At 43.4% G+C, this 15,677-nt stretch overlaps 1 protein-coding gene across 2 annotated transcripts in view; it reads left to right on the plus strand.

The window, feature by feature from the left end:
* Nucleotides 1-1,573: 1,573 nt before the first annotated feature.
* LOC308099802 (cGMP-dependent protein kinase 1) overlaps nucleotides 1,574-15,677 on the plus strand; it is a gene marked incomplete at its 5' end in the record, with an annotated part of 171,419 nt that continues 157,315 nt past the window's right edge. Inside the window, one exon of one of the 2 annotated variants that reach the window (XM_080448600.1) lies at nucleotides 1,574-1,830. In XM_080448600.1, coding sequence (XP_080304726.1) covers nucleotides 1,574-1,830 — 257 coding nt within the window. Of the gene's footprint in view, nucleotides 1,831-10,292; nucleotides 10,968-15,677 lie in introns of those variants that run through there. The other variant, XM_080448599.1, reaches the window with a different exon arrangement.

Consider the following 15,677-nt stretch of genomic DNA (forward strand, 5'->3'; position numbering starts at 1 on the left):
GTGTCCCCAGCAAAATTGGTTAATATAGCACCAACATCTGTTTAACCACTATACTTCGGCTATTTGATTTTGAAAATGTGGAATAATTTTTTTAATATTTAACACAAATCTTCTCTTATGGGGATCCAGGTAGCCTACAACATTTTATTTCAGATGGGGGATCTGTAGGGACCGCAGACAAAAGCATAACAATTTGGGGGTCCTAGACATGAAAATGTTTGAGAACCACTGATTTAGCTTATTTAATGGCTACTGTAATCATTCCAGAAGTAGCCTGTGTAGCATAAACTCGCACACACACACACACACACACACACACACACACACACACACACACACACACACACACACACACACATTGTCTGACTGGCAGCGCAGTGAATATTTGGCTTTTTACAGGGGCCAGTTTCGAATTGCAGCCACCTGCCAGAGCGGTTTTGAAGGTGAGTAGGGATTTACACTCCTTCACCGCTGTTGGTAGGGCGTAGAAATGTTGCGTAATCACGTAGTGCTGCAAAATATGGGTCAAAAAACAAATACAAATGTGTGCTGAACAATTAAAAGTACACTATCCAAAGGCGACAGGCATTATCGATTTTTAGGCGAAATGTGTAGGAAATTGCACACGTGATCTGCTAGAACATAGCCGAAACAAAGAGTCCTACCAGAATGACCCGGAAGTCCAACCACCACGCCATCAAATTAGTTATAGGATAGGTGTAGACTACTGCACAATAATATCCATAAACCCCATAATAACTACAGTTAGTTCGGTTGTAGGCTATTTTAGTTTTGTGAGCTGAGGTGAGAAACGGTGAAGTGGGCATCATTTATTTATTTATTTATTAATTTAGGAGGGGGGGGTGCTCTGCTCTGCTCGGTCCAGTGACAATCTAATGACTCGACAGGCTTGAGTTTCCACAGCTAAACATCCTCGCTGCTGAAAGGGCATTTATCAGAGATAATGGCAAAAAAAAGAGAGGAGAAAAACCGTTTTTTTGTCACCTGTGTGATGTTGTAGTCAGTGTGTTGTTGGGCCGGCGGGTGGTTGGGCTATCTGTGTACACACTACACACACACACACACACACACACTGTCTTTCTTTCTTTCGGGCTGGCTGGCGGCTGCTCCTCTCTCTCTCCCACCGGGGGCATTATTTGGAGACCTTTATTGCCCCAGCAGCCCGGCCAGTGGGCTAGTGTGTGACAGCCTGGCCCTCCATGCGTCTCCTCACAGAGGATTGGTTTGTCAATGAAGGCTGATCAGCTGTTTCTCCCTGGAGGCTCTGGCTGATCGGCGGACCGGAGCGCAGCGTCCGCTCTGTACTTTTAAACACCGCGTTCTCTCCAGTCCGAGGCGCACGGAAAACAAACAAGTGCGGTTGGTCAGTTAAAAAAAAAAGGGATATTATTTATTCCGGATCGCAGCAACGACGCACGGGCAAGGTATCCATCCGATCCGACGCGTAATCTTGGGATTTTAACTACCAAAAAAGCCCCTGTTCCGCTCGAGTATTGGAGTTGTTTTAACGGATTGTAGGCTACCTAAAGTTGTTTTTACGCCAGATTTCACCATGAGTGACCTGGAGGAGGACTTCGCTAAGATCCTGCTGCTCAAAGAGGAGAGGATCCGGGATCTGGAGCGGCGTCTGTTGGATCGGGAGGACGAGGTCCAGGAGCTCAGGAGGAAGCTGCACAAATGCCAGTCGGTGCTGCCCAGCGCCCAGCTGCTCGGACCCCGGACCCGCCGGGCGCAGGGCATCTCCGCCGAGCCGCAGACCCACCAGGACCTGTCCAGGCAGAACTTTAGGAAATATGCTAAGTCCGACTGGTAAGATTATTGAGGAGTTCATGCATGCCATTAAATAAATAGCCCTCGATCTTCTTTTGGTTCATTATCAAAGTGTTGATATTGTGAATCATTGGCCACATGCTCTTCTCTGCACTTCCACCATCAATTATACATCCACCAAGCATCAACTATTATGATTGTTGTAATTTTGACTGATTTATTGGATTAAACGTAATATTTTTAGTCTTGTCCTTACTAGTGTAAGCTTATAAATGATATTATTAATTAGGGCACATATAGCCTATGTTTCTTATAACAAAAGATGACTAGAATATTTCAAGTAGGCTGTGAATTATGAAGGAAAATGTAATTAGTGTTACTTTTGACCCCATTCAATGCAATGTGATCAAACATGTGGAGTTAGTGGGTAGCGTAGGCCTATATTAATATACATAAACACACTGCTTCTTGCATGATGTTCGCGTCCCAACTCTGCTGCTATTAAGCTGGTCCCATGTTTTTTTTGTAGTTTTTTTTCTGCCTTGATGCTTTGCCATGAATGGGAGGCTCAAGCACTTTCATTCTTAAAAGGTGGCGACATATACTTAGCCGTCCGCCGGTGTCGCCTCGCTGCTGGGAAAAAAAACATCAGATCTACAAGCTCACATGGCCTTGCGGAGCAACGCGTTGTGAGCTTGTAGGTCGCATATTTTTTTCAGCGCAACACGAAGCTGCAACCAAAGTATACAAGCGGTTATTATAGGGTGCTTCGATGACGCAGCGCGTCCAGAAAGAGCTTGATAATTGATGGATCCATCACCGCGTCCCCCAGGGACGCCAGGGGAGGAAGTACAATGCATTATTGGCTTTTAGTAGATCTGGACACTGAGCGCCCTGAAGTGCACGTCTAACGGATATTTAATCCTCCTGCATTAGAAACTCCCCCCCCCCCATATGCTGCTGCTTCTTCTCCGCTTGCTTCATCACCTTTAGGTGCTCGTTTTTAGCTCCATATGGTAACTTGTAGGCCTCCTACTTATTTAGCGTTTGATACCCAAAGGCTTATAACTTAGTTTGTTAGATAATCAATAAACAACGCTTATAAGGCCACTCTAACCATGTTCATTTCACCATCTTTGATTGCTTGATTGAATACTTTATTAGACAGAATGCAAAACAGCACGAGGTACAGTCAGACATTTGGGCTAAAAGGATAACACAAAAAAGTCCTGGGGACTTGTTGTTTCCATTGTGGTCCTGGTTGATTAATTGAATACTTTATTTAGAAGTTTGCAGAGAAAAAGCACATGGTACATTTCACAATACAAGGTCAACTAAATAGAATTGAAAAAGCCCAGAAAAGCCGCAATGGCGGTCCTCATGTACTCAATTCATGGAGACATTAAATGACAGACAGATAAACACTAGGCTACTATGCAGAACATCATGTAAACAGTTTAAAGGTAAGAAACACTCCTATCCCTCTCTCACTCTCTCTCTCTCTCTCCCCCTCAATTCAAAGGGGCTTTATTATTGGCTTGAGAAAACATAGCCTACATTTACATTGCCAAAGCAAAAATGTGGAACAAAACAATCAAAAATAGATTGTGATTGACTCCACAGGCTTCTCTTTCTCTCTCTCTCTCTCTCAAATTCAAAGGAGCTTTATTGGCATGAGAAAGCATATGTTTACATCGCCAAAGCAAGTGTCAAAAACAACCTCTCTCGTTCTCTCTCCTCCCCCTCGGCCCCTCCATTTGTTTCTCACTGTGTCTGTCATTATCACCCTGTCCTTACTCCTTTCGTTCCCATCAAATCACCGGTATAATAACATCATCAGGACAAATGAACTTGTAATACCACTGTAACTGTAATGCACACAAGCATAAATTACTCCGCCGCTTAATTGCATTAACATGGTGATAGTCAATTTGGTTAATTCAGTTAAGACGGCGAGACAATTTCCCATCTTCATTCATTTTGCATTAATGGCACTGTTAGGCAAGACAGACTGTGTTCCTGAGGCATGGAGCGCTATATGAGTTCTCAAACATTTTCACGCCAAGGACCCCCAAATTGAGTTGTGCTAACAGACACATTTTTGTCAAGATTTTTCAATCAAAACCCATTAAAACCGGGAAAGCATCTGTGTAATTTTAGATGTCTGCGTTGGCTATTAAAAAATAGCAGATATACATCTGTACATCTGGTATTTTTGAACATTTTTGAAAAATCTCGAGTGTGAGAACTACTGATTTAGAAGGCACTTGTAAAACAAATATATAGTGTTAAAGTGGTTTAACTGATTGTGATGCTATATTAACAACTATAGCATCACTCCCTGCAGGACCCCTTCAAGGACCCCTTGGGCTTTGAGAACCGCTGTGCACTATACAAGGCCCTCGCAGCAACACCATAAGTCCTCCATAAGGGGAGAGACTTCATGAATGATTTGCTGTGTCATTCATTGAGAAATAATTGTGTGTGCATGTGTGAGTAGTCTCTCTCTCACACACACACACACACACACATACACACACACACACACACACACACACACACACACACACACACACACACACACACACACACACACACACACACACACACACACAAACACACACGTAGGCACTTGTGTGGGCACATGCGTTAGAGGTGATTGACATTCAGTGAGAAAATGACTATTATGGATAATTAACAAATCTACTGTATTTCTATAATGACAGTACAAACAAAGAACGGTAGGCTTTATTCTGCAGAGATCCTAATGGAATGGTACAATATTTTGAAATGCCTCAGTGGGGTAGATAATGGTTTACTCATGAAACTAAGGTGGTGTAACCAAGCAAAATCATTCTCCTGATCAGACATAACTCCTCTTCTTTGAGGCTTTTTCCTCCTCTTCAAATTAAGCACTGATGAGATAAAACTGAGAGCACAAAAAATTGACCTAAATGGATGATTATATAGATCCATCTTTGTTACACGGTAAAAATCCTCAGTGGCAATTTAACTCGGGTACAAATGGAACCAAAATGGACCAGAGTCCTCCTCCAGCACCTCCCCCAAAAGCAGTTTATCTAAGGACACCGTGGCATCAGAGAGTTGATTCAAAATGGAGACTGTACTGTTTCTGTCCTGCTTCAATGAGTGACTCTTTAACACTTTACAATTAAGGAATTTAGCAGACGCTCATAATCCAGAGCGATTTACAGTAGGCAAGGTAAACACGAGGTAATACATCAATGCATAGAGATACCTAACCGTAGTAATCTAGGATCATAGGTAAACCAAGAACCTATCATCAGTCTAAACAGTATAATATCAACAAATATATAATCTGTACATTGAAACTATACACACTATAGGATGCCAGCCAGGTCAACGAATGAACCCGGCATCTGTCTAGATAACATGCTAAATACATCTAAATTACATTTTAGCCTTTGCATAAGCCCGCAAGGTCGTCAAGGCTAGGGCAAGTGCTACGGCAAGTGCTACCGGCTAAGGTGGAGACTGAAGAGGTGAGTCTTTCGGATTTCGGCGGAAGATTGGGGAGTGAGTCTGCAGTTCTCACTGCAACGGGGAGTTTGTTCCACAGTTTGGGAGCCAGGGGCTATAGGGCGAAGAGTCTGGGACGTGTGGAGCGTTGTCCCGGATGTTTTAGGGACGGTTCTGACAGCTTCCCTGTGTTAGCTGATCTGAGTGAGCGGGAGTGGTTGTCTCATGAGACCTGAGGCCGGAAAATAGCAGATCTACAAGCTCACAACGCGTCGCTGACGCTTTGTGAGCTTGTAGATCAGCTATTTTCGGGTGCACGAGTCACGACGCCCATGGTCTAAATAGGTCTAAATCCGGCTTTGACATGTTGTCTGGAGGGCGTTCACCCACCGTGCCATGGTGCCCACATGGGGCCGCCCCCGCCGGTTTGGGTCAGAGACAGCGCGACCCCCATTAGTGTCAGAGCGTGGCACCAGGAGGCAGCCCTCACCGCTCATCGGATTACAGCGGCATGGAGCACCGGATCCTGTTTCTATTGATCTGCATAGGAAAAGGGCTGAGCTGGATGGTTAGAGAGGTGAAATTCAAAGCCTGTCTCCTCCCGATGCAGAGGTGCTTTGAAGGGCATGTAGGCCCTGCCGCCCCGGGGAGAGTGCCTGTTGTGGAGGATGATGCAGCTCAGAGGAAGTAAACAGTTGTGGGAAGAGTGTCCAGAAAATGCACATTCTGGACTTTTTAATGTATTGGTTTTTGCTTATGGCAGTGGTTCTCATTAACATTTTCATGTCAAGGACCCCCAGATGTATATGATCGCAGACCCCCCCATCTGAAAATATCCTGTGGCAGGAAACCCCCATAAGAGAATATTTGTGTTTAAAAATAAGTGAAATTATTCCAGAAAGAGCTGATCTACAAGCTCACAAGCTGACCTTGTAGATCGGCTGTTTTCAAACAGTCAAAGTATAAAACATCAGGGCTTAGGTGAACTGTTCCTCATTTTGCTGGGGACCCCCTGGAACCCCCTCAAGGACCCCTAGGGGTCCTTGGACCCCACTTTGAGAACCACTGGCATAACTCATGTTGCTCAAGTTCATTCACATCGTCTCTGTGGGGTGGAAACCATTATGTCTAAAACTTACTTTTCAGGATTCAAATTCAAAAGTATAGAAGCAGATCTACAAGCTTGTCGAGTTTGTAGATCTGCTACTTTTGCTGCTTTTGTGTGACGCTGTAGCATGATCAAGTAGGGCATTAATGTGCAAAAAATATATAAGGGGTTTCTGCCCGACAGCAACGATATGCTTTAGTTGTTGGTTTTCTGCATAACTCGACATATTGCTCAAGTTCATTCATATGCCCTTTACTAGGCAAAGTATTAGTTCTCATGGTGAATGTAGGGAGGTCATAATGAAATAGTTGTGTTGTAAACTTGGAAACAGGCACAGACTAAATTTGGTGTTACTTACAGCCATTTTTTAAACATTCATCTTTTTCTACGAATCACTGTTTTCTGGTTACATAAATTGGATCGTCTTTGCTCCATTTTTTGTGCCGATGAAACGTGTGGTTTGCTGTAGCAGAGAAAAAAACACAATTAAAAAATCCCATTTAAAAAACATATATCATTACTTAACAGTGATTCTCAAACCATTTAATTTCAAGGACCCTCAGTTAGGTATGCATTAGGCCAAGTTTCAGACATGCACATGTACAATCATTTTGCTGGGGACCCCCTGGAACCCCCTCAAAGACTCCTGGGGGTCCCCCAGACCCCACTTTGAGAACCACTGTCTGTCTTATAATAACACATTGTTGTATTGTGGAGTGCATCCACAGTAAATACCACCCACCCACGGATACAAAAATCAGACAATAATGTAGTCCATTTGCATTGATCAATCCTTTATCGTATACCGCCACAAGAGGGCAGCTTTTACCTGTCCTCAGGCCTCCCTGGGACCTCAACGTGGCTTCTTGTGAGAAACATGGTGTTTGCTATGACACCAGACCCACCCACTATACTCACCAACATGTCAAACATAAAACCAATCCCTTCACCCGAAGAGGTTCTTTGTGATGTGGTAACCCTTGTTCGCCCCTTGCTGTCATCGTGTGACTCATGGTTCTTTAACCTTTATACCCCGTGCTGATTGCTGTTTCAATTACTCTTCGTTTTTATTGATCCCATCTGAATGTTCTTGGATAAATAGCCAATTTTGTGGTTGGATTTATAGGCACGGACGGCAGCCCCTACAGCTGTTCATGAAGATTTTTAGGTGACTCATTGGAATCTGATGACATCACAGTGGTGAGAGACAGGTGACCCCATGATCCTATCACTCACAGATTCAGCTTTTCTTTTATCATTATTATTTTGGACTTGTATTTTTAGAATCCAATCCAATCTACTTCCTTTGACCTTTTTGTTCCCTTGGGTTGTGTTTAGGCGTACCGTACATGTGTTTAGCAGGTGCCAGCTGAACACGTTTGCGAGAGACATTTTTTTTTGTGTGAAGAAAATGGTCATTTATCATTGTCACTGGATATACACAAGCTAGTGATATATTTGGGTTATGGCCTACATCTGTGGAGACAAGGTATGACTGTGTCTTCTCACGATGGAAGAAGTACTCACATGTTTTACTTAGGTAAAAGTATCAATACTGCAATGTAGATACTGTATACTCATGTTAAGATAAAAAATCTTAACGTGTACTTGAGTAAAAGTACAAAAGTATCGGCATCAAAATATACTTAAAGTACCAAAAGTAAAAGTACTCATTGTGCAGAATGTCCTATTTCACAAGTTCAAAAAATCATTTGAAAATAGACGATCTACAAGCTCACAATGCGTCGCATCGCGACGCATTGTGAGCTTGTAGATCTGCTATTTTCAAATGGCCGAAATATATAGCCTAAAGTTTTCATAAAATTGTATGGAGTAAAAGTTAAATATTTGCCTCTAAGATGTAGTGGAAGTAAAAATATTTAAAATTGGGAATATTCCTCAAAAGTGTACTTAAGTGCAGTACTTGAGTACATTTACTTAGTTACTTTCCACCACTGCCAAAGACATTTCAGGGATGATGAATTCCCTCAGCCCTCAGCTATTTTTTATTGAGATTTTTCATTTCTTTATATGTCATTTCACAAGCACTATTCACAGCAAAATCCACGAACAGAAACCTCAACAGATTGTACTTGTACATTTTCATGTTGCAAGCGGGGGATGCAGTCTTGACAAAATGATCCACAGTAAAAAAAACAAAAAAACAAGCTACTGCATGATAAAGAAAACAAGAGTGAGGAATGTGAGGCTAATATTTTGCACAAAAGGGGTTTAATTAAACTGCCATCAACTCAACTCCCATTAAGGATTCAGTCAGTGCTCATCAATTTGTGAACCGGTGTTGATACACAGCATCTGCCTGGGGGAAGTTATTGAGGTTTAATGACAGTTCTTTGAGCGAGTCCATTATTCCAGTGGTTCTCAAGCTGTGGGTCGGGACCCCCAGGGCAGGGGGGCCCTCACATTGTTGGGCATAGTAGTATTCATGCCTTTAAGAAGAGGCTGAACAAACACCTCCTCAGTATGTGACCAGTATGTAATCCCGTGGAGCTCAAGGACATTTAATCATCAAACATTCAGTTTATATATACCCCTGACTGAGTAGCTGCAGATCAGTGATATGTTCTTTGAATGTTATTCATAAAGCCTGTATCTGCAAAAGCTTGATAAAAAAAAAAAAAGTCAAATATAAGAAAGAGGGAAAAATATGAAAATAGCCGATCTACAAGCTCACAAGGCCTTGCAATGCAAGGCGCTGTGAGCTTGTAGATCGGCTATTTTCCACAATATTTATCTGTGGAACTGAGTCAAACGAAATTGAATGCCTCAACTCCTACAAAAAAGGCAAATCATTCGTTCTCTAAGTTTCAGTCTCAGTCATTTTGCTGGGGACCCCCTAGCCCTGGTCCAGTGCCTTAATGAGTTCTCTCTAACGCTCTCCCAGGCGCGCTGCTCTGCTCATAGACCCCAAATTACACTGCCGTGCGAGGTCTCCAACTTTAGTTAAAAAACTAAACTATTTCGCTACTCACCGAAAGAAAGGCTGTTTTGTGTTGATGAGAGTCTATTCTCCAGGGTGGCAAGCCTTTCAGCATCCTACCTTCTCCGTATAATACACTTTTTGGGCAGAAAATTAAATATGTTATTTTATTTACTCCACTGCGCCCTCTACAGATCTGGTCAATGGTAATTTATATTGACCAGTTATGTAGAGGGCGCAGTGGAGTAAATAACATAATTTCCATTTGGCGGACATATTTAATTTTCTGCCAAAAAAGTGTATCCTGAGAGGCTTCCCACAGTGGAGAATAGTCCTTCAACAACACAAAACTGCCTTTGTTTCGGTGAGTAGCGAAGCAGTTTAGTTTATTATTTTTTAACTAAAGACGGAGACCTCGCACGGTAGTGAAAGTCTATGAGCAGAGCAGCGCGCCTGGCAGAGCGTTAGAGAGATCTCACCAATGCTCTGGACCAGGGCTAGGGAGTGGGGACCCCCCCCCCCCCAGCAGTGAGAACCACTGGCCTAATTGCATACCAAAGTGGGGGTCCTTGAAAAAAAAAAAAAAAGAGAACCACACTGCATTATTCATAAATAATTTGCTCCAATGGATGGAATGGAACTCCATTTGAAAGAAGCCATTAGGCTTTCATGGGCTTTTCAATCCTATTTAGTTGACCTTGTAAACTGTACTTTCATGTGCTTTTTACTGCAAACTTCTAAATAAAGTATTCAATCAATCAATCGTGAGGAGGAGGGGGGACGCTCTGCTCTGCTCCAGTGCGTCCGCCCAGGCTGCACTGTTCCACGGATTCCTGTAGGCGCCCTTCTCGCCTCGCGCTTCTGTCCCGGCTCTCAGCCTGACGCACGGCTGAGAGGAGAGAGAGGCTGGGCTGCACCTCCACTGTCACAGCCTAGAGGGAGACCAGAGAGAGAGGAGAGAGGCATTGATCAAACTTTGCATTTGTGGCTAAACTGCGCTCGTCTCGAAAATGTAATCGCCCGTGGAAGAAGAAAGAGATACCTCGTACAATCCATCCAACTGGCTTATATATCAACAGGCGGTTATAGGAGAAGAAGGGGAGTGGATTCTTCTCTGGAAGCTGTTGGATGTTTCCCGGCAAAGTTTCCCGGCAGATTTTCCCAGGCAGAGGGAAGGAGGGCAAGAGGACGAGGAAGGAGACTAGAATAAACACTCGGACTGCCTGAAATCTCGGATTAAAGTTGGATCTTTGTAATTAAAGTTGGATCTTTTAAAAATCCTATGAAAGCGGACGTCATGGGCACCCTGCGCGACCTCCAGTACGCGCTCCAGGAGAAGATCGAGGAGCTGCGGCAGCGGGACGCGCTCATCGACGAGCTGGAGCTGGAGCTGGACCAGAAGGACGAGCTGATCCAGAGGCTGCAGAACGAGCTGGACAAGTACCGGTCCGTGATCAGACCCGCCACCCAGCAGCAGGTCATCACCGGCAAGACCACCGAGCAGCAGCCCGGCGGCGGAGGAGAGCAGCAGAGGACCAAGAGGACGGCCATCTCTGCCGAGCCCACCGCCTTCGACCTCCACGAACTGAGCCACGTTACGCTGCCTTTCTATCACAAGAGCCCACAGTAGGTGTTAATAGTGGTGATGATGATGTCTGGGAATGTGTATTGAATGTATTTTTCAATAGCCAAAGAAATCGAATGACAAGTTTAACCACTTAAAACTCCATTCTGTAGCCTATTCTTTGGCTATTTTAGGAACATTCGTAACACAAAGTGTTCTCTTATGGTGGTCCCTGGCACGACAAATCCTTTCGGATGGGGGTCCGCGGACAAATATGTTTGAATTTGGGGGTCCTTGACGTGAAAACGTTTGAGAATCTGTCAGGAGTCCAGGACACGTGTTTTTTGTTTGGTGTGTAATGTGCGCAGCAGTAGGTAGAACACCTGTAGCACATCAGCCTAATTTGTATGCTGTCTGTGTGTAGCTAATAGCTATCATCTTCTCTGTAGCTCTAGCTGTTCTGTTCGGTTCTGTTGACCATAATATCCGTGTCATACCAATATATGCACACACGAATATGTAAAGCATCTGGCTGTATAACGATATTTATTGCATCACACTTAATTTGGAAAATGGATATTTTTTTCCTTTGCATTGAGTAAAGCAATTCATCCTGTTTGGAGGTGGAATCACAGAGGCATATAGAGCATTGGTTCTCCGGGGACCCCCAGTGGTCCTTGAGGGAGTTCCAGGGGGTCCCCAGCTAAATGATGGATAGGAACCAAATGGACCCATATTGGTCTGTAACTCTGAGCGTTACAGCCATAGCGGGTCCATTTGGTTCCATTTGTACACTCTCAGAGTTACATTAACATTAATTTTACAATATAAATTGGGGTCCCAGAGATATAAATGCCATTAAATGGGGGTCCGTAGCCTAATAATGCATGTCAAACTGGGGGTACTTGTCTTGTAATGAAAATGGTTGAGAATCACTGCTAGAGCCATAAAAATCTCTTATGGGGGTCCTTTGGCATATCTTTTCAAATGGGGGTCCGCGGGCTAATGAGTAACAATTTGGGGGTCCTTGACATGAAAAACTTTGAGAACCACTGATAAAGAGTATCTGTATTGGCTGTTCTGTGTAGGGCCAGGCTATGTTCTGCTCATGTGCCCATGTCTGTTTTATCCAAACTGATAGGAGGAGGTATTAGGGCTGGGTTTATGTGACTTCAAATCAATATCACAAACTTAGTACTTAAAACTTTTGCCTCGATTAATTCGATTATTAAAAAAAACTGGAAAATAGCCGCTCTACAAGCTTGCAACATCTTGCGATGTCATGCTTTGTGAGCTTGTAGTTCAGATATTTTCATTATTTTTGTATGCCACCATTGTACAATGAATTAAATTACAAGGTCAAGTGGTTAATCAGACTAATCAATGTAGTCGATTATAAAAAACATTATAAGGAAAAATGAAAAACTTGTTTCTCGATTATTCGATGAACCTAAATGAGACAGATTAAGTCGGTCATTGGTACTAAATGTCGGTTTGCCCAGTCCTAATACAAAGTATGTATTTGGCATTTTGGCAAGTATAGTGGCTGTTCTGTGTATGCTCTGTGCCCATGTGTGTTTTATCCAAACTGATATGGAGGTGTAGTCACTGAGTGAGGCTACAGGACCTCCTTGTAATGTTTACACCATGGTGTGTCGACTTTTAAGTCTTCTTATACTCCCTTTTGTGTCTTTCCCTCAGACTGTTTTCACAAAGACATTCCTCTCCACTCCTGTCTCTTTCCGTTCGTCAGTCTCACAGAAAAAGCACCAACTGTCCCAACAAATCTTTTTGGCTTTCTTCTCTGAGAACACAAACTCATGTTGAAACTGGAGTGCATTTTTTATCTCTAACCTGAGTTGTGGAGGCTGAGTTTGAAAGGCTGTACACAGTACACTGTATTAATTTATAGCATTTTCAGTCCTAGTGTCCTGGGATTCCTACATTGGACAGTCCTCCTTGGATGGGGAGTTATTGGGCTTTTGGGCTCTGAGCCACTATACTGCTACACTCACTCCACTTTGACCACCCCAGCGACCCCCCCCCCCCCCACTAGTAAACGCGATCCGGGTCACGGCACCAAAGTTACGCCCGGGATTCAAACCCATGTCTACCGGCCGCGTAGGAAGGGACACTAAAGCCAAACATCTTAACCCCAGCATAAAGGGCAATCCCCCTTGGCCGAGGGAGATTATTTAACCCATTAAGATCTGAGGCCGATTCTGCAATGTCTTCTAAATCCAAACAGTTTTCTGAAAAACGTAAGTCGCTATATCAGAGGTGCTCAAGCTTTTTCATGTCAAGGACCCTAAAAGTTATATGTATTTGGCTGCGGACCCCCATCTCAAAATATGTTGTTCCAGGGACCCCCAGAAGCAAATATTTCAGTTAAAAATGTTGTTTAAAAGAATATACGTATTCAAAGATGTGCACACATTTTCAAGATTTCTCAAAAATGGCTGATCTACAAGCTGAAAAAATAGCAGATATACAAGCTCATAGCTTGGCACGAGCTTGTATATCTGCTATTTTTCAATAGCCAAAGAAATCTAAAATGACACAGATGCGTTCCTGCATGGTCTTCATGGGTTAAGCTTTTTGGTGTTTTTGGAGGCTCTGAGACTTTTCTACACTAGCCGCCCCATCAATCAAAATGCTCCCGAAGTATTAAACCATAATGATCAACAAAATCTGATTTTAACAGGCCTTGACAAGAGACCCACCTGTGTCCTCACAAACCCGATATGAGCTGTATATGAGCAAATAAACAAACCTTCAAAGGGCTTCATCAGAGATGATTTAACACCGAGGAGGGTGGCTATTTGTTTGATGAGGGAAAGGGTATTATTCTTAGTTCAACCTGTCAGCTTTTTGATGCAACAGCACGGATAGCCATTCTTATTCACAGGGCAACACTCCCTTCCCTCCCTCCCTCCCCCGAGGTAAATAAATGGGAAGCTCTGGCCGGACTTGATTGTCTTGTCAAGGTAGACTGGCTAGGAAAGCCAGATAAAGCACTGGTTCTCAAGGTCGGGTCCGAGGAGCGCCGGAGGGTCCAAATGGACCCTTATGAGTCTGTAAGAATCAGAATATAGCTATATATTGTCACATCGCAGGTTTTACAGGTGTAAAGAAGTGCACGCTCCATCATTTTGTAGTTTACGTTAGAAGAGAGAGGGTAGAGGTAGAATGAGAGCTGGAAAGATAGGGAAAAAAAGAACACTGGATAGAATTATAGAATTATTGCCAGACCCAAGGGGTCGGGCTTACATGAGGCTTTGTATCTGTTTTCTCCATACATGGGCATGGTCACTTTGTCCCCCGGCCCCAGCCAAAAAAGTCCGTCCCCCTTTCGTCACGAACTATTCATGACATCATTATTATGTCACAAGTATGTAATTAAGTAAAGCTCATCAACCACTGTACTCTCCATTCTGGAACCCCCAAAATGATTTATGCTTTTCAGTTATAAAGTGGTTTGTAGGTGTGTTACATACTAGGACTTCATTCTGGGTCTGGCCGAACCAGGTCTCCTGGTCTTGTATAATCAAGATATAGATAGCAGGTGTGTACTTAATGTAACTCAGAGAGAGTAGTATACAAATGGAACCAAATGGACTCTGAGTTACGGACCCCTAAGGTCAAGGTTTCCCAAACCTTTCAGGCCGCGACCCCCCCCCCCCCAAAAAAAATAATCATATTTGAACTGGGGACCCCCACCCTGACAAGCACTTGGAATTGTAGGCATTGCATTTAGTTTGACTCGGTTCCACAGATAGATATTGTGAAAATAGCCGAACTACAAGCCCACAACGGGGCTTGTAGATCGGCTATTTTCACAGTTTGCAACAAGTTTGTCAACAAGTTTGCCTCTCCGTAATATTTGCCAATTTGGCCAATTTGATATTAAAAAGGTCTTAAAAGGCATTCAATTGTAACTTTAGAAATGTGCAGATACCCTGTATACACTTATACTATATGTTGGCTTGTTAACTGTTGAGTGAGAAAGCAATGTTGCACATGAAGCAAATCATCTGGGGACCCCCCCCCCAAAAAAGAAATACAAATAATTAGGTTGAGAATCGATACCCTAAGGGTCTTATCTGGACGGCTGGTGGCCGGGTCGGCGTGTCCCCGTACCCGACGCTGCGAACCAATGAGACAAAGGACCCAAGTTGCAGTCACACTGGTAGAATATCCATTATCGCTATGATAATTGTTAGAATCCCCTGCTGAGTTCGTAGGCTGCATCCGTTGAGAGTTTGCGTGGGCGCTTGACTGAAAGCAACTCGTTAGTTTCTTGCAAAAACCCTGCATCTGTTCTAAACATGAGCAGGAATTGAATACATCTAGTTGATTTCCCTTTGATGCATTTTTGACATTTTATTATCTATTGCAATGTTTTTGCACTACGTCTCGACCATAACACATTCCTTACATCTGACAAAACCCGAGACCCTCCACACGTCCACGAATGCACTATATACTTCTTTTTCCACAAATAGTGAAAATAGCCGATGTACAAGCAGCCGATGTACAAGGTGTGTGTGTGTGTGTGTGTGTGTGTGTGCGTGTGCGTGTGCGTGCGCGCACTTCTAAGGTACTTAAAGTAATACTAGGTAACTTTTTCAACAAAACTAAAGTTAAATTGTATATCTTTTGTGAGTGGCAAATGTTTCACAACACCCACTCCATGAATTTCACCCCCGAAAGCCTTTTCTATTGAAACGGTGGCTAGGTTAGTCATTCCCGGGAAAATGACGTCATCCGGC

Source organism: Gymnoscopelus braueri (assembly GCF_963280865.1).
Source record: "Gymnoscopelus braueri genome assembly, chromosome: 14".
NCBI lineage: Eukaryota > Metazoa > Chordata > Actinopteri > Myctophiformes > Myctophidae > Gymnoscopelus > Gymnoscopelus braueri.